This window comes from Camelina sativa, chromosome 11, assembly GCF_030686135.1.
Source record: "Camelina sativa cultivar CO46 ecotype springtype chromosome 11, ASM3068613v1".
NCBI lineage: Eukaryota > Viridiplantae > Streptophyta > Magnoliopsida > Brassicales > Brassicaceae > Camelina > Camelina sativa.
In genome coordinates this window covers 46,272,052-46,295,516 of record NC_141890.1, presented here as the reverse complement: position 1 = coordinate 46,295,516, position 23,465 = coordinate 46,272,052, and the positions used below count along the sequence as shown (strand labels likewise).

Here is a 23,465-nt window from a genome sequence, read left to right as displayed (position 1 = left end):
GATACATTGGAATGACATATTCCTCTTTATATATATGACAAAGATATGAGAGATACATATCTTTATATTTATTTATTTTTCTTTTAAAATTAGGCCAAAGAATTTCAATATAACATAGGATTGTTTTTGTAGAAGTTTAATTATTGTAAAATTTTTAGGATTTTCTTTAAGATAAATACGTATATATTTATTGTATAATTATTTGTATAATTTCTTTTATGTTTTTAAATTGTGGATTTTTTTTTTGGACGATTCTTTTTTCTTTAAAATTAAAAAATTGTATAATTTACAACATAATAATAAGATTTTATTATTATTTTAATAATCTACAACATAATAAGATTTTGATAGATGTCGCAATTTTATGAATTAGTAACTTTTACAACATAATAATAAAAATTTATTATTATTTTAAAAAATTTATTATTTTATAATTTACAACATAATAAGATTTTGACACATGTCACGATCTCATAAATTTGTAACTTTTGAAACCATAATTTATATAATAAAATATGTGTATTTATTAAATATATTTGATAACGATTAATCATATTTTATGGAAAATTATTTTCTGTTTCTTGTAAAAAATAATTTCCCCGTTTCTTTACATAAATTCACGAATTAATTAATCATTTTTTATGTAAATTTACTATACTCACGCAGCAAGAAGAAATTTTTAAGGAAAAAAATATTACTCGTACGAAGTTGATAAAATTAAATAAAGAATAATCTTAATGTGTACCGTTCTTAACCACCAATCTTATATACAAACACCAAATTAATAAACCCAAAGAAAAAAAAAATTGAACGAGGGACAGACCTCAATGATCATCAAGTGCAACCAATACATTGCTCGATCAAAAAATGATCCAAACCAAAATCCTCTAATTTAAACAGAAAATCTATATACCAATAAAACACCATTTTACTTTCTCCCACAAAACGCTAGTTTGGGCGTTCCAACCGCAAAACAAGTGGTAACCAAAAAATAGGCTAACTATACTTTTTATAAAAACCCAAAGTAAATAGAAGCCTTTAAATCTTCAAGAACCATGGCACCATCACCATCTTCTTCTTCTTCTTCTTCTTCATCATCATCATCTTTATTCTTCTTTTTCTAGTTTTATGTAAGTATTTATTTATTTCAAATTCATAGCAGCAGCCATGTTCCTGAGCTTCTGTGATATTTCAGCAAAGGATGGTCTCTCTGTTGGCTCAGACCCCCAGCAACTTTCCATCAATCCCTTCCACTCTGGATCACACCACTGTGGGATTTTAGGGCGCAATGCGTTATTCACTATACCTCCTGTAACCAAATACACCAATCTACATGTCTTAGTTTCATAACTCTTTATCATTCACAAGTATACATTTCTAAAAGATCACGTAAAGAAAGGTATAGTTACCAATTATGGAAGCACAGTGCATGTCTGCGTAAGGTTCTTCACCAGTGAGCAATTCCCACATTACAATCCCAAACGAGTAAACATCGATCTATTCAAAAGACACAGGCTTGGTTAGTTGACTATGAATGAGATTCGATCCAATTAGCAGATTGAACAAAAGCTGCAAACTTCTATAAGAAATTTGGTTACCTTTTCAGAGACCATGTTGCTTTTCCCACTCAATAGCTCAGGTGCCATCCATGGCAAAGTCCCACGAACACCTCCTGATACTAGAGTCTTCTGTTTCACCTTCGATAACCCCAAATCACCAATCTGGATTAAAAGGAAAGACAAAATTTATGAGAAACATATACGCTTATTCTTTGTTATATGGGAGATCGGATGAGCAAAAACGTAACCTTGCATATAGGACGCTGAGGATCTCTCATGTTCACAAGAAGATTCTCACACTTCAAATCGAAATGAACTATGTTCTTTCCGTGCAGATACTCCATCCCAAATGCAGTATCCATGGCTATGATGAGTCTTTTACGACGATCAATAGTTCTGAAGGAGTCAACCAATGTGATGTCAGATATTTGAATCCTCTAGGAAAATAGTATATAATGCATGAATCTGCGAATCTTTTTTACCTATCCTTCTTCTGCAAGAACTGTTTCAAAGATCCGTTAACCATGAACTCCGCCACAGTTGCTAGAGAACCATCAGGACCATCACGAACTATCCCGTAGAACGACACCACGTTTGGGTGATGCAATGAGCTCAATAACAGGGCTTCTTTCCAAAAATCTTCTATCTGCAACAGCAGAGAAGTAGTAAGAGACTTATACTAGACTTAAACGTTGATGAGAATGTTAAATTCGATTGATAATAAAGGAATTAAATTTTACCAAACGTTCTCTTTCAGAAGGTTTGCCTGCAAAGCAGCTGGCTTTTATTCTCTTTATTGCAACATCTGAGCCTTTCCATTTTCCATGGTAAACAGATCCATATGTTCCATGGCCTAACTCTCGAATCTCCTCCAGATCATCGTTTCTTATACTCTAGATGAAGAAAAGATAACAAAGTCAAAATGACTAGAAGTTTGTTCGGTTTCGGAATTCTATAAGACGGGTTTAAGCATAAAAACCTGTAGTCCCCTGGATCGAGCTTCAGCCTCAGCCTTTGTTTGTTCAATCTTGAAATTGTTTGAGTTATCGCTATCAGAATCTATCTCAGGTTCGTCTTGAGCATTCTGAAAAACAAAAAGTTGTTGCAAAAGGGAAGTGAGAAATGAAAGGGAATTCATAACTCTGGTTAATTTATTAGAATACTCACCATATGCTCTGGTTCGTTTTCCACCAACTCCGGCATCACTTGATCTTTGGCTTCTTCTGGATGAGCTTTAACCTCAGCAGCTCCTTCAAGTGCCGCCTTCTTCACAGATTCAATTAACTCAGGCAAGAAACTCAAACGCTCAACTGATAGCTCTGCCCCTTCAGGAGTAGTAGCAGAAGGACTAACTTGTTCCAGATTCCCCATATCTTTCTTTCCTTCAGCTAAGAGTTGAGGCTTATCTAGAGAGGGAACACCGTTTGAAACACAACTATTAACATAGTTAAATTGTTCACCTCCCTCAGCAAACTTGCTTTCCACCGGCCTCACAACTTCAACACACTCAGGTGTCGGCATAACTGGTGTCTGCCCAACTGGTGCAGTATTGAGGTTTGTCTGTAATAATGTCCCAGACAAATGCTCACGCACTTGTAGATATTCGTTACGTACAGTCGGGTTCTCAGATGGCACCCAGTTTGGGTCTAAAGGGAAGACTCTATCTTGCAAATGGGGATTAGGGTGGTAAGGCTGGCCAGGGGAGGACATTCCATCAAAGCCAGAAATCCTTTGCGGAGAACTAACTACAACATTTTGACTCTCCACTCCAATAGAAAACCTAGGAGTATTTTCTATTGAATTCCTGATAACAGTCTGATTGACTGTGCCATTGACTTGCATGGGCAAGCTTGGAGGGCCAGCTATAGGATTTGAAACGTTCTGCCAAATATTTTGCTGAGGGTGCATATGGCTATGACCTGCTGAGTGGATACTTTCAGGTCCTGGAGGATAGAGATTATTCCCATAATGAAACCCACGTTCCTCAGCAGAAGGGTTGGCCGTATTCAGGTGAATGCCACCAAGTGGTTTATCAAGAGGATAATTCATCCCAGGACCATCAGGAGTGTAATGATCGTTTGGTCTTCCAACATTAGAAATATGTGGCCTTCCTTCCTCAAACCTTGGAGTATTAGGATTCACCTGCTGTTGAACCATCCATCCTCTTTCATGTCCGAAAGTCTCATTTGGATAAGCTCCGTGATGAGTAGGTTTTTGATCTGTGTTAAGCAGGAAACTTTCCCTGTTTGGTGGACACTGTGCACAATGAGCCGGTGGAAATCCGTTGTTGCCTATATTAGGCTGCTCCAAAAGCTGATGGTTCCTATGATACGGTACACGACAGTTCTCGCATACATTACCACCTTCATAGCCACCTTGACCACCGTGAAGAACATTCCCAGGAAAACCTCCTTTACTCTCAGGTGGCATTGCTCCAGCTGGTACCCACACCACACTGTCAGGAATTTGAGGCTGGTGCTCATATAAAGGATGATAACTTGCTTGTGAAGGCCTCACATACTCTTCAGGCATTCTATCAAACCCTTTATCAGGAATTTCCCCATATGGCATTCGATAACGAGCAGAAGAAGGCGAAGATGGAAACTCCTGGAAAGTTCTGGGATCATGATGTCCATGGTGCCGAGGAGAATAGTAAGGACTCCATGTACCTTCTACTTCACCATACCTCGGTGCAAGCATCTGCCCTGAACCCACACGAGGAATCCTGAGCTGATGAAGATTACTATACTGCGCAATAGGTATCTCGTTGCCCCTCTGGCTACCACCGCCAGTCTCAATACTCAGCTGGTTCAACATCGGTTCCATCATCGAAAACTCATCCATACGATCGAAACGAGGCGAATCAGGATGTTGCTGCAGCTTCCTAAAGTCTGTCCCTTCCATCAAATTATTAAGAGCATCAACATATCTCCTCTCAGATTCCCTCTGATCATCACGTTCCACATAATGGGAAGAACCATCCTGCTCAGGAGAAGAAAACAGAAAGATCCTAAGCCTAGTGAACCCATCTCCCGAACCTAACTTATCATACTCCTCCATCATATTCGTAACATCATCATCGTTCACCACCGAGACCAAAGCATCGAGATCTTCATCAGGCTGCTGGTATTTCAACACAGCTGCACCATCATAAAGCTCTCTCATCTTGATCATCAACTCCTCATACCTAATATCTCTATTCACACTGACGATCCTCGTCTCTCCACCTACATATCTCAGTTTCCCGTCCTGAGGACGAGGCAATATACTTCCTAAGAAGCTACACAGGAACTTAACACGATGTGGCTCATCGTTCAAGCTAGAGACTGGACTAGTGACAGAAGATGAGTTCACAGAACCTGAATCCATATCAGCGAACCTCCTCTTCCAAATCTGATCACTATAATTATTAATCTTGTTCTGTTCTTGAATCACGAAGCTCGCTTATTGCAACAGGGAATTGAAATCCGTATAGTACCAAATCTCAAAACCACGATGACAAAAGAACTTGGAAGTGGTTCGCTGAAAATAACAGTTCTCCATTTACAAGGTTTGCGGACGAATCCTCACAAAGCATCAGCACTTCTATCTGGAAAGAAACACAGACATGCGTACACAAATCATCAATTCAACGTATTAGATGAACAACAAAACATACTAAACAAAAAAAAAGTTCCTTAATTTTTCAATCAAATTACCTAAAATCTCGGAGAAAAAAGACGAATTTTCAGAAACCCACGATTTAAAAATGCGTAATTTATAACAAAATCACGTTAGGAACCTCCCGATTATTTTTATTGGGTATGAATGGGACGAAATCTGAATCGGGAAATAATAATGAGAAAACCCAGAAAAGATTTTAAGAGTGGTAATTTTGTGGGAAAGTAAAAGAGAGATTTCGATTTAGATGGGGTGGGGGGAAGGGAATAATAGAGAAAGAGCGGCGACGACAGAGGTTTCTTTCTTGGTTTTGATTTTGATGATGACGATGACGAGACGACGATGGACAAAATTTAAAAAGATTATAAAAATACAATCTTTATTTCTTTATTTTTTAAAACTTTGTTGTGTGTTTTCTGGGTTAGAGAGAGAGAGAAGGAAGAAGAACTAGAAGATGCGATGCTGCTTCTGTACCGCCAGGTAGCTATCCACGTGGCGCCTTTTCACTATTTATTTCGTTAAATTTTATTTTAAAATAATACTAATAAGAATAGTTTTATTTTATCTCCAACAAGTCCCAGTCCCAGGGCATGGCGTATTGATATTGGTTGGGGGCATTGAGAGAGGCATATGCTTCTTTCCTCGTCCGCAGATTCCTTGTGCGTGCCCACCGCCACTGCGCGTGTTCCTCACCTTCATTTTTTTCTAAAACTTAATCAGCAATTATTACATCATAAAATCGCATTTTGAAACGCTGTGTATTCCCATCATTTATCAATATTTTTTAACGTTTTTGCATCAATTTTTTTTTTATATATATATGATAAGTGGTGACATTTATGGCGTCAATAAAGGTGGTCACATTTTAGTTAACATACACGCGCTCTCACTCAGCTTCTGGTCTGGAGTTTCACGCGACACGTAGCGGTCTGCCTCACGTGTTCTCCAATCATATAGTGACAGTTGGCACATTTCCCAAAGCATCTTCCAATCAAATTATTCGCAGAATTTATGTGTGTGCCCGATTCCTTCACTATTACATCACCATTCACCACCATCCATTTTTTGATTTTTTAGTTAAATCTTTACTTACACATAACGAAACTAATGTAAAACTCATCATATTATAAGCAAATAAAATCATGTTAAAAGTATATAACAATACAATAACTTGAGACAAAATGTTTTGACACTCATGGTGAATTGTGTCTTATGTGAACGAACTACAAACTCAAAATTTAAAGCAGGATCTGATTTGGTTTCCTTTACTATGGGAATGGGGATCATAAAAGTGTAGGGACTACAAAGTCTACAAGTGACTATTCAAACAGAGTATGCCGGAATTATAAAGTACAGACAGCATTGATCATAATTCATTATTTCTCATCAATGATCCATGAACAACATTTTATATACACTTTATTTTCTTTCTAAACTGACGTTTCATACGCTAAATACTTAAATAGCAAGACAAACCATTTTTTGATGTTGGCAATGTGAATAGAGCCATATCAGGTATAGCTAAATAATAGCGGTACGAAAACTGAGTGCTTGAGTCTGGAATTTACTAGCTAGGCTTCAACTACTTTTTTTTTTTTTTTTTTTTTTTCTAGGTTTACACTTTTATATGCATCTAAAAAAACTCAAATATTAACTTTCACGACTTTAAACGTTGTAACTTGTAAACATTATCTACTCTCTCTTCCTTATCAATAAAAATCAACCAATTTTTTTTTTTTTTTGTATAATTCATTTGTTCATTACAAAATACTACTAATTTTTTGTTGTTGTGGATCACCTAATATTTATATTTTTTCAAAATGAAGAAATATTTTAATACGAATTTGTAAACATTGCATTAAAACGTACAAATGTAATCGCATTTGAAAATGGGCCTTCTAGCCCACGAATATAAGTTTCTGCCAATTAGGTGATCCACAAGATAAAAAACAGTAAATACCAAATATACCCTCCAAACCACAACGACTCTTTCTAGTTAAAAACACTCGCACTCTCCGCCACTTCACTATCCCCTCACCCACCAACAATGTTACCCGTAACCGCCACTCTCCTCCGCCACCGTCTCCGGCACTTGTGCCACCGTATCAGATTCTACTCCACCGCTGTTTCTCCCCCTCCTCCTCCTCACTCTTTTCATCTACCTCTCAATCACCCGACCTACTTAATTTGGGCAGCCAACACTTCTCTAGGCAAAACCCTCGTCTCTACAGGCATCGCCGCCTCTTTCCTCCTCCAACAACCTTCTTCTTCCGCCGCGAAAATCCTCTATTTGAAACCTATACAGACTGGTTACCCTTCTGATTCCGATTCTCGTTTCGTCTACTCCAAGCTCGATTCACTCTCCCTCCGTCGCCGAATCCCTCTTTCTATCTCCAACTCTGTTCTCCGTTCTTCACTCCCCGCCGCAGAGTCTATGCGATCGAATGTTGAAGCCAGTAATAATGGGATGTGTGATTTGAATTTCCGGGAGGAGAAGATGGTCACCGGTGCGCCGGAACTTTTGTGCAAGACGTTGTATGCTTGGGAGGCAGCTATCTCTCCGCATTTAGCTGCAGAGAGAGAAAACGCGACGGTTGAAGACTCCGTCGTGCTACGGATGATTGAAAAGTGTTTGACGGAAGAGATTGGAAGCGAGAAATTGGATTTACTATGTTTGGTGGAGACTGCCGGTGGAGTTGCTAGCCCTGGACCATCGGGAACTCTTCAGTGTGATCTCTACAGGTAACAATCATCTTCTACTTGGTATGCCTTTAAAAATTTAGGAGATCGAATTTGATTTATCTCTTACTTATGGTTGTCTGTATTGTAATCCCTGGAATTAGGCCTTTTAGGTTACCCGGAATTCTAGTTGGAGATGGTCGGCTCGGTGGTATCTCGGGGACTATTGCAGCTTACGAGAGTTTAAAACTTCGAGGATATGATATTGCTGCTGTTGTTTTTGAAGATCATGGCCTTGTTAATGAAGTTCCATTAACGTCGTATCTAAGGAATAAGTAATTTTCTGTGTGGCTTTATAAGTTTTCTGTGCTTTTGATTCATGTGTGTTCTTTCATTAGAAGCTTTGTTGTTTTTACTTTTCTTATTCTTGTTTGAACATTTTCTTGGCTGGTAGGGTACCGGTGCTTGTGCTTCCGCCTATTCCTAAGGACCCTTCAGATGATCTTATTGAATGGTTTCTCGAATCTGATGCTGTGTTTAAAGACCTGAAAGAGAGAATGATATCAGCTTATTTGGCGAGATTAGAAAGATTGAACGGCATGGCCAAGCAAGCAGGTGAGGTTTTCTGGTGGCCGTTTACTCAGCATAAACTTGTTCATGAAGAAGCTGTGACGGTCATAGACTCCAGATGTGGTGAAAACTTTTCAATATACAAGGTTTGTATTAAAAAAATCCTTATCCTTTAGAACATGTCCGCATCTTTGTCTGGTGTGGTTAGTACAGTCATAAGCAATCGCCATTCTGGTTACCTGGAAGGCATGAACTCTATGGTTTCAGATATCTTCATCTAGAATTTGCTGTAACTAATAGAACTTTTTTATGTCATCATTGTTAGGCTTCCGATAACAGTTCTCTTACTCAGCAATTTGATGCTTGTGCAAGCTGGTGGACACAGGGGCCAGATCCTGCTTTCCAGGTCATTTGTGCCCATTATTTCCTAGTTTTATGACAAATAATCAAATATCATTTCCGTGTGCATTGTTACGTCATAACATTTTGATGCTTTATCTCTTTTTGTGATGAATCTTCTGAAGTTTATTTTGAACTTTTGTTTAGGCTGTTTCAGGCTGAGCTTGCTAGAGAAATGGGTTACACTGCTGCTAGGTTTGGGCATGTTATGTTCCCTGAGAATGTATATGAACCTGCCTTGAAATGCGCTGAGCTCTTATTAGAGGGAGTCGGAAAAGGTTTCTACACTTGCTCTGTCACATTGTTTCTATTTTCAAACATTGGGGGATGGCTAATTAGTTTATGTATGCAGGCTGGGCTTCTCGAGTATACTTCTCGGATAATGGATCCACAGCAATTGAAATTGCCTTGAAGATGGCATTTCGTAAGTTTTGTGTTGATCATGATTTTTGTGAGGCTATAGAAGAGGAAAAGCATATTGAGGTTAAGGTACGATAATCTTGTTAATGCTCAACTAGCTTAGCTATACACTTTATTGTACCTGTTACTGAACATTTGTTGTCCACTTTGCTGCTTACTAAGACGCAAGTGTTACCCTTTTCTTGGCAGTTCATATGCAAGATTATCTTCACTTATGCTGTTTTTTTCATATGTCTTACAGGTTTTAATGTGAAAATTTGATATGTGTTCTATCTTAGGTCCTAGCTCTTCGGGGGTCTTACCATGGGGATACTTTAGGAGCTATGGAAGCACAAGCAGCATCACCTTATACAGGCTTTCTCCAGCAACCGTGGTAGGGAAATTTCTATTGTTTGTCATGATTCTCACTTGACCATTTCTGTAGAATTTGTTTTCTCATCATTCATCTTCTGAATTAAGCATTCTTGGATCATATGCATCTCCTGCACCAATGTGGGAGGGATCTAACTGCATAGCAACCTGCCCTTAATGTTGCTTGGGTAGAGTTGTTATCCCTTAGATATGATCATGATTACTTTAGATATCAGCACCTGAAAAAATTCACCTTTTTCACATCTTACGCACCCAAATTGTATGGAGCAAGCATTCTATATCATGTTATTTGTTCGTTGATATATTTTCATTGTAGGTACACTGGTAGAGGCCTGTTTCTGGATCCTCCTACTATCTTTCTCTCCAACGGAGCCTGGAATCTCTCCCTTCCTGAAAGTTTTTCTGAAATCCCCCCAGAAGAATATGGAAGTAAATAGCATTTATTCCTCTTTGTCTGCTATACTTGGATACATTTTCTTGAGTTATATGATTTAGTATTCCCAAACTCTTACAGGATTCACCACCCGCGATGAGATTTTTGACAAGAGGAGAGACACATCAATTCTTGCAACAATATATTCGGCCCATGTGTCGAAGCATTTACAAGAGTATTCTGGAGTTATGCAATCTAACCATGTTGGAGCACTGATAATAGAACCAGGTCAGTATGACTTCAAATAGTGTACCTATATAACTTCCTTATAATCAAAGATTTAGCTTCCTTGGTCTCTCTTTTGAGTTCGCTAGATGCAAACTATTCTTTTATAAAAGTCGCGATTTTATCTGCAGTAATTCATGGTGCTGGGGGAATGCACATGGTTGATCCGCTTTTCCAACGAGTTCTAGTCAGTGAGTGCCGGAATAGAAAAATTCCAGTCATTTTCGATGAAGTGTTCACAGGATTCTGGCGTCTTGGAGTAGAGGTAGTCAACTGTGCTTTGATTTTTATGTCATATTTTTCATATATCTCTGTTGCTACATTCCATTTACATTCTGCTGACAAATTAAATATGATTTTACCAAGACTACTACTGAACTTCTCGGTTGCACACCGGACATAGCATGCTTCGCCAAATTGTTGACTGCTGGAATGGTTCCTTTGGCTGTCACTCTTGCCACAAATGCTGTATTTGAATCATTTTCTGGAGATTCTAAGGTAAAACGAAAGTAGTAGACTCTTCCTTGTTATCAAAACCGTCTTCATGCATTTCTGATTTCGCTTGAAGCCATCTAATTTTCCTTACTAATTGTAGCTCAAAGCCTTGCTTCATGGTCACTCATACTCGGCTCATGCCATGGGTTGCGCAACAGCTGCCAAAGCCATCGAGTGGTTCAAAGATCCAGAGACTAATCATAACATCACTTCACAAAGAACATTAAAAGAGGTATTAGGACAACTAAACACGCTCTTAGTCTTTATAGTATGAGCAAGCCGAGATAGGTAGATCAATATGTTGTAATCAAATCAAGTATTACGATTGATAACAATCAATCCTTACAAATATTGCAGCTGTGGGATGAAGAACTAGTGCAACAAATATCATATCACTCAGCGGTTCAAAGGGTGGTTGTATTAGGAACCCTATTTGCTCTAGAACTAAAAGCAGATGCTTCCAATTCAGGGTAAATAAATTACTCAAATTGACAGTCTGCTTTTTTTTTTTTTTTTTCATTACCTCCATTGTATTTGAATACACAAAAAACCTTGGTAACGTTGTCTGCTGTGTATCAGGTATGCTTCTTTGTATGCAAAGTCTCTACTAGAGATGCTCAGAGAAGACGGAATCTTCACTCGCCCTCTCGGAAACGTCATCTATCTCATGTGTGGTCCTTGCACTTCGCCTGAAATCTGCCGCCGTTTACTCACTAAGCTCTACAAAAGGCTCGGAGACTTCAACAGAACATGAAAAGAAAAAACCCAAAACTGCCCTCCAAGTCATTTTGTTGTCGTCTTGTAACGAGATCTATCGGTTTATTGTGGAAATTACTAAAAATAAATATTCCTTTTTGGTGATGTAAAAACGAAAAGTTGCTTACATGGAACCAACGGCTGAGATTCATCGGACAAAGACTAACGACCTCTATTACTTCATAGTGGGCCCTTCCCAAAGCCGTTAACGACAATCGTGGCAGACCACATTATAAGAAAACGTAAACCGTACCGCACTAGATTAAATCCCCACTACTAAAGAAGCACTGGTAAAAGAGCTCGAAAGAGTCGCCACAGTTGACCCGATTAACCCCAAACCAAAACAAAAAAAGACAAAATTGCGAAGACTCAAAACAGGAGACTGTTCGGTCTGAAAAACTATCTTCAAAAAACTAAAAAAAAATCCACTTGTGCTCACTACTTAATCATTGTTCCAATCCAACGCCGGTTGTTGAGTTTTTTTTTTTGTTTAATTCGCCGGTGATTTCGCTGTCTCCGATATTCAGGTACGTACTTGTCTCTTTAGTCTTTGATTTGGTTCTTCAATTGGTCACTGGGAAGTCTTATGTAGTCTCCGACGTGCGTTTTGGTTTTCAGATTTGGTTACTTGATTGAGGGTTTTGGTTGTTAAGTAGTAGTAGCAGCCTTGGTTCATTCTCGTAGATGTTTTATGGGTTTTGATTTACTGGCCTTTTGTGTGTTGGTTGAAATCTTTAATAGTTGTGATTTGCAGATCTAGTAAATTAGGGTTTTTTTTCTGGGGGAGAATGCAGAAATAGATTTATGGATAGAGGTAATAATATGAATAGAGCCAAGAGGATTTTGGATGGGAACAACGATGATGATCAGCCTGAGCGTAAACGTCCTGCTCTTGCTAGGTATTTTATTTCTTATCCTTCCTTCCTCCTCCTCCTCGTAATTCTTATACAACTGGAAAAGTTTCTGACTTTGTGGTTTATTTCTTCTTCATCCCAGTGTGATTGTAGAGGCTCTCAAAGTTGACAGTTTGCAGAAGCTTTGCTCTTCTTTGGAACCTATTCTCCGCCGAGTTGTAAGTTCTTTTTCTTTTGTTCACCTTCAACCTTTGCTTAGAAATTAGCTAATCCTTTTGTTGTAAGCCTTAATGTGGGATTGTTACTGAGTAGGTTAGTGAGGAAGTGGAACGTGCTTTGGCGAAACTAGGCCCTGCTAGGCTTACTGGAAGGTAAAATCAAAAGAATTTAGTAGCTCTTGACATTGTAATATGCTCTTTAACGTTAGCTAAACAGGTTTGTTATTACTTTGCAGTTCTGGATCTTCTTCTCCAAAGCGAATCGAAGGTCCAGATGGCCGGAAACTACGGTTACACTTCAAATCTAGACTATCTCTCCCTTTATTCACTGGAGGGAAAGTAGAAGGAGAGCAAGGTGCTGCAATCCATGTCGTTTTGATTGATGCAAACTCTGGACGTGCTGTGGTATATGGTCCAGAGGCTTCAGCTAAACTTCAGGTTGTTGTGCTTGAAGGTGACTTCAACAGTGAAGATGATGAAGACTGGACACAGGAAGAATTCGAAAGCCATGTCGTAAAAGAGCGTGCTGGAAAGAGACCGTTGCTTACTGGAGATGTGTATGTCACTCTCAAGGAAGGAGTTGGAACTTTAGGGGAGCTGGTTTTCACAGATAATTCCAGTTGGATTCGAAGTCGTAAGTTCAGACTTGGTTTACGGGTTGTCACTGGGTATTGTGATGGCATGCGTATCCGTGAGGCCAAGACGGAAGCTTTTATTGTTAAGGATCACAGGGGCGAACGTATGGTCTTAAAACATCCTCTTTTTTTCAAACTGTACCATGTGGTGTGACTTCTTTTAGTTTGATGCTTGTTTCTTTTATGTGCAGTGTACAAGAAGCATTATCCACCTGCTCTGGCTGATGAGGTGTGGAGATTGGAGAAGATCGGCAAGGATGGTGCATTCCATAAAAAGCTTAATGCAGAAGGGATTGATACTGTAGAAGATTTTCTGAGAGTAATGGTCAAGGATTCTGGGAAATTACGTACTGTAAGTGCTTATTTTGTTGCTTTTGAAAGAGATGTTCATTAGAATTAACACCATGGCTAATTTTTATCTTTATCCGTTTGTTTTTGTCTAGATTCTTGGAAGTGGCATGTCAAACAAAATGTGGGATGCACTAGTAGAGCACGCAAAGACGTGTGTCCAGAGCAGCAAGCTTTATATCTACTATGCTGAGGATTCAAGGAATGTTGGTGTTGTCTTCAATAATATCTATGAGCTAAGTGGTCTCATTTCTGGGGATCAGTACTTCTCTGCTGAATCACTTACTGACAGCCAAAAGGTTTGCTCCATGTTGCTTTAACTTATAACACCATTCTTTACTTTGCTGCGAGTTATGATTTAGTAATTTACTATCTTCTTTCAAAGTTTATTAGCAAGCGAGTTCACCATTTTTAGACCAGTTTAAGAGGAGATATATCAAAGTTGATTTTGTATTTCACTTTTGTGTTCTAAAGGTATATGTTGATGGGCTGGTGAAGAGAGCATATGAAAACTGGACCCAAGTCATAGAGTATGATGGAAAATCTATTTTAGACTTGAAGCAGCCTAACAGGTTGAGTATTACTCAAACTGATTTGACAAATTACTCTACTGCTCCCATTGACCATCCAATCCAGATGGTAGGCCATTCATCTTCAATGCCGGCTAATCAGTCTCCAGTGCTTTCAGATTTTGCTATTGGAGGTTTGTATATTGCAATCAAATCTCTTGATAATTTTGTATTATAGTGAATTACTAAATCTTATATGTCTGTTTATCCTTGATCAATCTACAGGGTATGATCAGTCTCTGGCAACAAGATATCATTCGCAGCCCCAGCTTTTGAACTCCAACCCACGAGCACAATTTGATGTTGCTTCTTGCAGTAACCCACGAGCACAGTTTGATGTTGCGTCGTGCAGTACAACGCAAGACCAGCTCCTGGGAAACTTGCATCAAACTCAAAGCACCATAAACAGTCAAAACATGAATGGCCTTGCTCTTGGTCCTCCACAGTCATCCACAAATGGATACCAAAACATCAACTCTGCTTCTGTCCACCAGGCAAATCTCAACCATTTAGAAGACTGGTCAAACCCACGGGAGAGAGGAGGACCAGAAGATTTCTTCTCAGAGGAAGAGATCCGACTCAGAAGCCATGAAATGCTTGAGAGCGAAGACATGCAACAGTTCCTCCGCCTATTCAGCATGGGAGGTGGAGGCAATGGTTCTGCAACACACTTGCCAGAAGATGGATATACATTCCCATCGTTTCTACACACGCCTATGCAAGGTTATGATGAAGAACGTGGTCGATCAGGGAGAGCTGTTGTTGGATGGCTTAAGATAAAAGCAGCAATGAGATGGGGGTTCTTCATCAGGAGGAAAGCTGCTGAGAGGCGAGCACAGATTGTAGAGCTTGATGATGATGATGAAGATGGCGAATAAGTGTGGTCTTCTTCATCATGGTCATACCCCTAATCATGGTAACAACACTGAATTGACTCAAAACAGTGTTTACCAAATGGAAACTGAAGCTTAAGGGCCAGGAGGCGAGGCAGCGAGAATGGAGGTGAAGTGCCTCAGGTATTGTATAAAAGGAAGTGTACAGTTAGATTCAGTGGGATGTGTGTGTTTATGAAGCAGGAGACTTTTAATACGCTTGATTGATGACTCATAGCATTCGTAAGAACTGATTCTACAGTCTTAGATAAAATGATTCAACAAGTAGAATTTATGTCTGCTCTATGATTTGATACTCGAGTTGCTATCTGATGTAAAGCTTGTGTTCCACGAAACTTCAGTGTAATGTTTCCTTGATTATTACTTATATATTCCGTCGTGTTCTGAGAGTTCAATTATCGTACCAAGACTTTATGGTTCTTTGCAATCTCCCAATGTTAAAAGTTTGTGAGACCCCAAGAAACAATGCCATTATATTTGACTCAATTAACATTATTTTAGGTTTCTTCGTAACTTCGATAAAGTATCTTGAATAATGGTATATCATTTCAGACGAAAGAGATATATCTGAAAAAGGATCCTAATGCAGATTGGGATCTTAAATTCTTAATCCATGTCCCTTGGGTTAATCTACTAATCTAATGACTTTTGTTTAACGCTGTTCCTCATCGTGTTTTTGTTTCGTGAGATCTCATATCATATCCGCGAAGGAGGATTGTTGAAACAGAAATTAGTAAAAGGACATAATTATGTTTTGAGATCTTTTCAGTTGGACATAATCGCTTAACATATCCATATGTTCGACTATTTGTATATATTTATATTCAGCAGCTCGCACTTTGATTTATTTATAATATCTACTGTTTTGTCTATATAATCTATCCATGATCAATGTGAAACTTCCACACCATGCCAATTTTAAGTGACATTTTTTTTTTTTTTTCTGGCTCCTGATGACTAGTGTCATTCATACAATTTTATCCAACAATGACCAAAACATACGGAAGTGGTTGTAACTAGGGGTGGACTTAAAAACGATACTGGCGCTGTTCTTTTTTAAGTCGCTCATTGAGCGACTGCGACCGACCAAAACGACATTGACGACGGCAATTAAAAACCAAAACGACAACGGAGAAAGCAAGATGACGATGCAGATGTTTCTTTTAAAGTAAGAAAAAGTGTCGCTGGAGAGAGATGAGTCGTCGGAATTTATAGCGACCGCTGCGACAGGTTATTTCAACACTACGGCAACTTTCGGCGACGCTTTTCACAACGGCAGCGACAGTTATGATTCCGTTTATGTCTATTATTTCTGTCGCTGTAGCTAATCCAGCGATTTAAAAACAAACAGGGCCAGTGGCCCAAAATGATAAATCGAACAAAATCAAAATTTATTAAGGAAAAAAGATGGTTAACTACACTAAGTAGAGAATACATAGTCACACATACCAAATATACTATTGTATCCTCAACTACATGAAAAATATGTATTACATGGCCACATGCATGAACTATATGACGTTACGTGGTCAACACCATAAACATACAATCCGGTACACTGGTCGACTGACTCCGGCGAAGACGGACGTTGACTCCGACGAAGACCGACGTTGACTCCGGTATTGACCAAAAAATGTATTAATTTTTTTTTCTATTAAAAAACAAAAATAAGAAATATTATATGTAAACATTTTTGTTTTTCATGATTAAAAAATATACTCAGTTCAATATCTAAATATTTTTATATATCTCTAACTTATTCATTCTTATAATTAGTTAATTTTTATTTTTAAAGCTAAAATAATGATTAATTATAAATCTTTGATAATAAGATTATTTAAATACTACAAAATCATAAAATCAAATTCACTACTTTCATTATAAAAATAATATGCAAAAGATTGAGTATATGACTCTTTACTTTATAGTTTGCATAGTAAATGTTGTATAAAATTTTAGATACTTTTACTATAAAATTTGCATACTCTTAATAACATTTATACAACGCCGGAGTCAACGTCGGTATTCGCCGGAGTCAATCGACCGGTGTACCGGATTGTATGTCTATGGTGTTGACCACATAACGTCATATAGTTCATGCATGTGGCCATGTAATACATATATTTCGTGTAGTTGAGGATACAATAGTATATTTGGTATGTGTGACCATGTATTCTCCTAAACTTCGTGTAGTTAGCCATCTTTTTTCCATTTATTAATCCGAAATTAGGTAGTAACCCGCACGCGGGCAAAATATTTTCATTTAACTATATAATTTAATTTAAGTACTTGTACAATATTGTTATGAAATCCAAATACCAGATTTCAGACTGGTTTTAATTTGGATTATTACACGTATATAACCTAAACGTATATAATTTGGTTTTTTCCAGTCTCGTCCCGTCTCTTCTCATCTCATCTCCTCTCGTCCCATATCCATCAGAATTTTTCTGTCTTATGTTCGTTCTCTTTTAAATAATTACTCGTTAGGCAATATTTTTAATAGAGATTAGGTAAAAAAATTAGACGGAATATCCGAATTCTTCTTGAATATTTAATTTTTATTTATTTAGTTGAAATTATCCAAAAAGAATTACAATTTTGAAAACTATCTAACTGTTTTAAAAAAGTACTGAAATTCTGAAAGTACTCGTTCCAAAGTAGCTAGTTACTTCACGAAATATATAAAGTCTCCATTTGAATATTTAATTTACATTTAGTTAGTACAAAATATAATGTTCAAAAACTCTCAAAATAGTTTCAAAAATTCTCAAATATAAATATCTTTTTTGATAAAATGTAAAATTTATTTGAAAAAACATTTTTACATCTAGTGCTTCTTTAGCTTATCGCTTGTTAAAATGTTTAATCAGAAAAGCAAAGAAAATCCTTTCTTAGTGTGTAGCAAACCAGACCTCCATACATCTGTCGTAGCCTTCATCGCCTATGGAAGCTATTCTATTACACAAATATTTTTTTTGTGTGTAGAATATTTAGTAATTTATTTGACAATCGATAATTGGGTTATTTATATAGGAAATGGTGATTAGTCGGCATAATATTTAACCCCTAGAATATGGCACAGCAATTTTTTTTTTACATAATCATTTTAAATATATATAATATTTTTAGCGTGTATGATGTTAACAAAATAATAAACTGATAATTACCCTTGTTATAGCACCAAATTAAAAATATTTTAAAATTCTATCAATATCGATCCAAACCGTCTCGCCATATGACCAAAGGCGGACCTAGTACGAAATTAGGAGGGTCAGCTGATCTCCCTAATATTTAAAATTTGTGATTTGAATTCTCCATTTAAATATTTAATTTGCATTTAATTAATAAAAAATATAATTCACAAAAACTCTCAAAATATTTTCAATATACTCTAGTTTGTAATTTATTTGACAGAGGTTTACACAAAATCATTTATCCTGCAAGAAACAGAAATATATATATATATATATATATATCAAAGAACATAGATATCAAATTATTTTAAAATGTAATTTTGAATGAAAAGAGTAGCATATATAGAAAAAAGAAAATTTTAAACATGAGATATATATCGAGCGTAATATATATATGATGCGTTTTAGTAACAAACTTTGTAACAAATATAAAACATATAAAAAATCTTAAATATGGAACATATAAAAAAATCTTAAACTTTAAAAATATTATGTAAGATCGAGTATACAATGATAAGAGGTAACACTAACTTATAAATTACAGAAATATAGCTCCCATTCTACTTATCATTTTTATGTCATAAAAAATGACAGCATTAGAACAATGAAAATGATAATGAATAATAAAGTTTTTTTTATCTTTATTCTTAAAGTAAAATCACATAATAAATTATTCGAAGTAGACTGACTAAAATATGGTAATATGGTCTACGTCCCATGTAATCACATCTCAAAAACTCAATCAAATATAGGAGCAAGATAAGATATATACATTAATTTAATTAAGTATTTTGGAGACTGCGTTGATAATAGTCATAGTTTTCCAACTATGTCAGATCATAATCTACAATATAAAAATTAGGTCAGTTGTTGAAAAAATGTTATAAAATAATAAATAGAATAAAAAAAGTTAACTAAAAGAACTATAAAAACTCAATCGTACAAAAATTCAAAAAAGTTAAACAACGTCTATTAAGGGTTGAAATAATATTTCTTTATATAGATGAACGAAGAGTACTCGGAAAGTTTAGCTTTAACAAAAAAAATCTAAACGAAATTAGGAAGATTGGTAATTAAATTTCCAAGATTCTCAAAATAAAATGAAAGAAATTATAGAACTTGTTAATTGGAACTATAACTGGTAAATTTTAAAAATAAAATTTTAGATATGATTTCAACACAAATTGGTAATTGAAATTGTAATTGGTAAGAATTAAAGCTATTTTTTAGAGAATTATTCAAGTTGAATTTTTTTTTGTATTATAAATCGGGACAAATATAGCAACAACTTTAAGATTTGTATCCCTACTTAATCACATTTCTATAATTTTCGTTTTGTTTTAGTTACAAAAATATTTAATATATGGCAAAAGTGTGATCCTTACATTTAAGCATAATAAATCACGTTATGTGAGAAATAATTGTAGCATATTAATATGGTTAAAGATTAGCAATCCAGTTTCCATGATATTAATAATATATTTTCTAAATTTTAAAATCTTTTTAATCTTATGGTTAAGGATTATCAATCCGACTTTTGATTCAATTTTGGTTGAAAATGTATAGTATTTTTTAAATATCTTATGGTGGATTTTTGCTAAGTAAACATCTGAAACTTGCATGTGCACACATTAATCCTCATCATTCATAGTCACAAACACTGAAACAATATACTCTGCGCTCTTGTTCTTTCGTTATCTTTGGCATTTACTCTTTTGTCTTCTCGCACCTTTCAAATCTTAAACTAACAAATCATTTTAAGTATAAACCAAAGATTTGATCTTTCTCATCAAACCCATACCTTAGTTACAGACAGATATACACAAAAAGAAGAAGTCTTTTCGAAACTCAAAACATAATGAAAAGCATAAAAATGGATTCAATAATGATAAATTCTTTATTGTTCTCCTGGGTATGAAAATGTTCACATTTACACTGTCACACCTCAGATCTCAATCACAAAGATCCAGCTAAGAAGCCTCTCCCACCTTCACACTACTCAGAAGCAAGTACGGAGACTCGGGCAGTGATGAGAAGAAGCGAGCATTACTGACCATGCAAGCCTGTCAATATCGACAAGCAAACTCAAAATTCAAAAGCAGAATCAATCAAGAAAGTGTGATACGGGAGAGAGATGAGTGTTGTGTTATCTTACAGAAAGCTTAGAGATTCGGCTGAAAAACAGAGCCATTGTTGTCTTCTGAGCTCACAAAAGAACCCTAATTGCTTATAATGCCTAAACTCTGCTTTTTCATCTTCTCTTTTATAAAAGGGACACCACCACATACGGCTTTTGTCTTTGTAACGTTTCCATTTTTACTAAACAAACTAGCCACTGTTTGAGATGTCAGTCAAGATCACATATACAGAAACTTTTGAAACCAACTTACCTTCACTAATGATATAATGATTTAGTGAATTAGGGTTTTCCTTGTAACGTTTCCTTTTTCGCACCAAACTACATCAGTCAATGTGGTCACGATTGAACATTATATGGGCCTTAGTTTCAAAATCAGGGCCAGTAATGCCAAGCGCATGTTGAATGCTTAATCGTAGTTAGAACGACAATTTTGAGTAGGGCTATCAGGATTTTGGGCTTGAGTTTGGACCATCAACTGACTAGAAAAACGGATACACTAGAATTAAATAAGTGTATATAAAGAGAGTTTCATATGCACTAACCAATTGACATAAACACCGTTTCTAAATTTTACGACGAATAACTTGATTGAATTGAATCGTCCGATAGATATTTAAAAGATCAGTCTTTAACAAATATGAAACGAGAATTTTTGATTGGGTTGATCATCCAAATAATATAGACATGCAAAGAATAATCATATATATGGATTAATGCATGGTCTATTATCTCTGTTTTGAAAAATAAGATTCCAAATTTTAATAATGTTGTATCATTTGTGTATGCAAAGATAATGACGAATAAGGAGCATTAATGTGGGGATGTGATGGATACTACTCTTTCGCTTTCTACATCACAGCTGCAAGTGTCAGTTGTAAATGATGTTGGAAGCAGACGAGCAGTAGCAGTTTTTGATTCTGTTCTTTTATCAAAAAAAAAAATACATAAATACTTAAAACAATATCAATATATATATGCTAAAGTATTATTACAATTAGTATAAATCAAAAAAATCTAAACTTTCTGTTGATCTTTCAGTGGATATATTTAGTGGACCACAATATATATACATAGAACTTCAAAATCCGATTGTGATCGAAGTATGATATTAGTCTGATATTGTGATGCACAAGATGTATCCAGTGAAAGATCAACAAAAATTTGTTGCATGTAACTCAATCGTTTGGTAATCAACAAAAAGTTGTTGTATGTAACTCAAACGTTTGTGTGTATATACTATAGAACTTCAAAATCCGATTCGTAAGTGTGCAACGTGTGGTCTTATTGGGGATCTGGATGTATGTAACTCAATCATCTTTTGGTAACAAACATTGTTCCAAATTTTAGAATTTATTTAGAGTTTAGACCCATCATCCATGCCATGAACTCTCTTTTGGAAAATAAAATAATGGGAAGTGGGAAAATGAAAGTAGAGTTAAAATTCCAAGTGGAGTTAAATGTGATGTAAGAGTGTAAGTGTGATGATGAGGCTTCTGCTAAATCGTACAGTATATATATATAGATCATTATGATGGTAGCAGACGAGCAGGTTCGCAGTCCTAGATTCGGTTCTTAATGTTTTTCTTTTACATATTGAAAAAAAGAAAATTATGTTTTTACATATTAAACTATTTATCGAACGTGTATCAATAAATATATTTTGTACATCACAATCCACAAGTCAAGAACACCCCCGAGATATGTTATCGTATTATCTCTTTGTTGTTTAATATCACGATATTACATTTTGCAGAATCTCAAAAGTTTATTGGTAACGCCTAACGTGCATGTGGAGAGTATGCTATAGTATTTGGTTAGGAGAGTCTTGTGGTAATAGCACTTGGGAGGGGGAGAGTAGTAACCTATTTCCATCTCTTTGGTTATTTTAGCTTTAACATATGGTGAAGGGATCAGTCTAAGTGAGCTTGGTTCAATTCCTTTGTGTTTTTGCCGTGCCTTCTTGTGGCGAGGCTGGTCTATTCATGAGAGTTCATGACCTAGTGAGAGACTTGCCGCATCTATTTCTTCTTTTCTTAAAGCTTGAGGACAAGCTTGTCTAAATGGGGGGAGTATTGATACGATTCTTCATAAGGAAGTAAGTGAAGAAGAGGATGACGTGGACAGAGATAAAGAAGAGAGCAAATACTTGGAACGAGAAAGAGGCTTGGCGGTTAAGGAATCAACTTAAAAGAGTCGTGAAGCTCTTCTTCTTCGTTATGCTTATTGTTGAAGATTGTGAATGAAGCGATGAGCTTCTAACCAAGCGATGTGCTTGTAGAGAGATCAATGTTGATCTCTGTAATCGTTGCTTAGATCTATGTTGATCTGAGTGTATGATTCTTATCTTCTCTTTGTAAGTGTGAGCGTGTGTAATCAAAGCTATAGATATCTCAAAACTTAACAGTATATTTAAATTAATACTGATATTATCGAGGAAGCAAAGTTTCGAAGTTGTAGTAAACAAAAAACCCATAGGTCGGGAGAGTGGGTATACAATAAATATATCTCCTCTTTATAACACATCGTTATCAACACAGAGACGACCATTGCTATCTTTGGTGTTTGCCTTGCAAAGGTATGCTTTCCCGCAGGGGAAATGGGGTTTAATGCAAAAACTAGGGCTCCATATAACGCAGTCCCGTTTGTGTATATAATACCAACACAGTCACGGAGAAAAGACAGAAGAGAAACCATTAAAAAAAAAAATGAGAAGGGTATCACAAGCAGTGAGTGGTGCAGCGAAGGCGACGGTTTCAAGAGCTAAAGCTCGTCCGGTGGCATCAACAAACCAATGGTACTCCACCGCTCCTCCTCCAAAAGAAGAAGAAGAAGAAGAAGAAGAAGAAGGAGAAGAACAAGACGAGTTGATTCCTTTCCCTCCCCACATACCCGGAGGTCTTGTTGTCCGAAAGAAGAAGAAGAAAATGCCTGAGACATCGACGGGCAATAACAAACAAGACAAACCCTCCTCTGGTCAAGACTCCGGTCAGGGACAAGGAACCAACGGCGGTGAAAAACCAGACTATGGCGGCGGTTGCAGTGG

General features: G+C 36.5%; 3 protein-coding genes across 8 annotated transcripts; 2 read left to right on the top strand and 1 right to left on the bottom strand.

The window, feature by feature from the left end:
* Positions 1–694: 694 nt before the first annotated feature.
* LOC104726317 (RAF-like serine/threonine-protein kinase 24) lies at positions 695–5,791 on the bottom strand. The gene is made up of 9 exons (XM_010445150.3): positions 5,258–5,791; positions 2,727–5,148; positions 2,539–2,643; positions 2,300–2,452; positions 2,042–2,205; positions 1,808–1,955; positions 1,599–1,721; positions 1,410–1,497; positions 695–1,309 (listed from the first exon to the last, which is right to left on the bottom strand). The coding sequence occupies exons 2-9, from the start codon at positions 4,926–4,928 to the stop codon at positions 1,143–1,145; spliced, it is 3,150 nt and encodes a 1,049-aa protein (XP_010443452.2). The 5' UTR covers positions 4,929–5,148; positions 5,258–5,791; the 3' UTR covers positions 695–1,142.
* Positions 5,792–7,193: 1,402 nt separating this feature from the next.
* LOC104726316 (bifunctional dethiobiotin synthetase/7,8-diamino-pelargonic acid aminotransferase, mitochondrial) lies at positions 7,194–11,728 on the top strand. Of its 3 annotated transcripts, none has more exons than XM_087474257.1 (14): positions 7,194–7,961; positions 8,063–8,233; positions 8,353–8,614; positions 8,794–8,874; positions 9,015–9,145; positions 9,220–9,356; positions 9,566–9,660; positions 9,976–10,088; positions 10,174–10,320; positions 10,449–10,582; positions 10,684–10,815; positions 10,913–11,044; positions 11,170–11,282; positions 11,392–11,728. In XM_087474257.1, exons 4-14 carry the CDS (start codon positions 8,828–8,830, stop codon positions 11,564–11,566), a joined length of 1,356 nt encoding a protein of 451 aa, XP_087330383.1. In that variant the 5' UTR covers positions 7,194–7,961; positions 8,063–8,233; positions 8,353–8,614; positions 8,794–8,827; the 3' UTR covers positions 11,567–11,728. The 3 variants fall into 3 exon arrangements, 2 of the variants coding, with proteins under 2 accessions (XP_087330383.1, XP_087330382.1); XM_087474256.1 differs by having other exon boundaries at positions 7,204–7,961; positions 9,025–9,145; XR_015571935.1 differs by having other exon boundaries at positions 7,229–7,961; positions 9,025–9,145; positions 9,220–9,291.
* A 104-nt stretch (positions 11,729–11,832) lies between these two features.
* Positions 11,833–15,480, top strand: LOC104726314 (calmodulin-binding protein 60 B). Of its 4 annotated transcripts, none has more exons than XM_010445145.3 (9): positions 11,833–12,095; positions 12,323–12,467; positions 12,565–12,640; positions 12,735–12,793; positions 12,877–13,379; positions 13,467–13,627; positions 13,719–13,922; positions 14,098–14,326; positions 14,418–15,480. In XM_010445145.3, exons 2-9 carry the CDS (start codon positions 12,373–12,375, stop codon positions 15,068–15,070), a joined length of 1,980 nt encoding a protein of 659 aa, XP_010443447.2. In that variant the 5' UTR covers positions 11,833–12,095; positions 12,323–12,372; the 3' UTR covers positions 15,071–15,480. The 4 variants fall into 4 exon arrangements, with proteins under 4 accessions (XP_010443447.2, XP_010443449.2, XP_087328066.1 ...); XM_010445147.3 differs by having other exon boundaries at positions 11,865–12,095; positions 12,363–12,467; XM_087471940.1 differs by having other exon boundaries at positions 11,877–12,095; positions 12,187–12,467.
* Positions 15,481–23,465: the final 7,985 nt, after the last annotated feature.

What these genes read in the sequence shown, in the direction of transcription:
- LOC104726317 (XM_010445150.3), bottom strand. Translation starts at nt 4,928, where the DNA reads ATGGATTCAGGTTCTGTGAACTCATCTTCTGTCACTAGTCCAGTCTCT. An exon ending in CTTCTGAAAGAGAACGTTTG is followed by an intron (nt 2,206 to 2,299) that starts GTAAAATTTAAT and finishes CTGCTGTTGCAG; the next exon opens with ATAGAAGATTTTTGGAAAGA. An exon ending in GCACTGTGCTTCCATAATTG is followed by an intron (nt 1,310 to 1,409) that starts GTAACTATACCT and finishes ATTTGGTTACAG; the next exon opens with GAGGTATAGTGAATAACGCA.
- LOC104726316 (XM_087474256.1), top strand. Translation starts at nt 7,267, where the DNA reads ATGTTACCCGTAACCGCCACTCTCCTCCGCCACCGTCTCCGGCACTTG. An exon ending in AAAACTTTTCAATATACAAG is followed by an intron (nt 8,615 to 8,793) that starts GTTTGTATTAAA and finishes CATCATTGTTAG; the next exon opens with GCTTCCGATAACAGTTCTCT. An exon ending in GCAGATGCTTCCAATTCAGG is followed by an intron (nt 11,283 to 11,391) that starts GTAAATAAATTA and finishes GCTGTGTATCAG; the next exon opens with GTATGCTTCTTTGTATGCAA.
- LOC104726314 (XM_010445145.3), top strand. Translation starts at nt 12,373, where the DNA reads ATGGATAGAGGTAATAATATGAATAGAGCCAAGAGGATTTTGGATGGG. An exon ending in CCTGCTAGGCTTACTGGAAG is followed by an intron (nt 12,794 to 12,876) that starts GTAAAATCAAAA and finishes ATTACTTTGCAG; the next exon opens with TTCTGGATCTTCTTCTCCAA. An exon ending in TAAGGATCACAGGGGCGAAC is followed by an intron (nt 13,380 to 13,466) that starts GTATGGTCTTAA and finishes TTTTATGTGCAG; the next exon opens with TGTACAAGAAGCATTATCCA.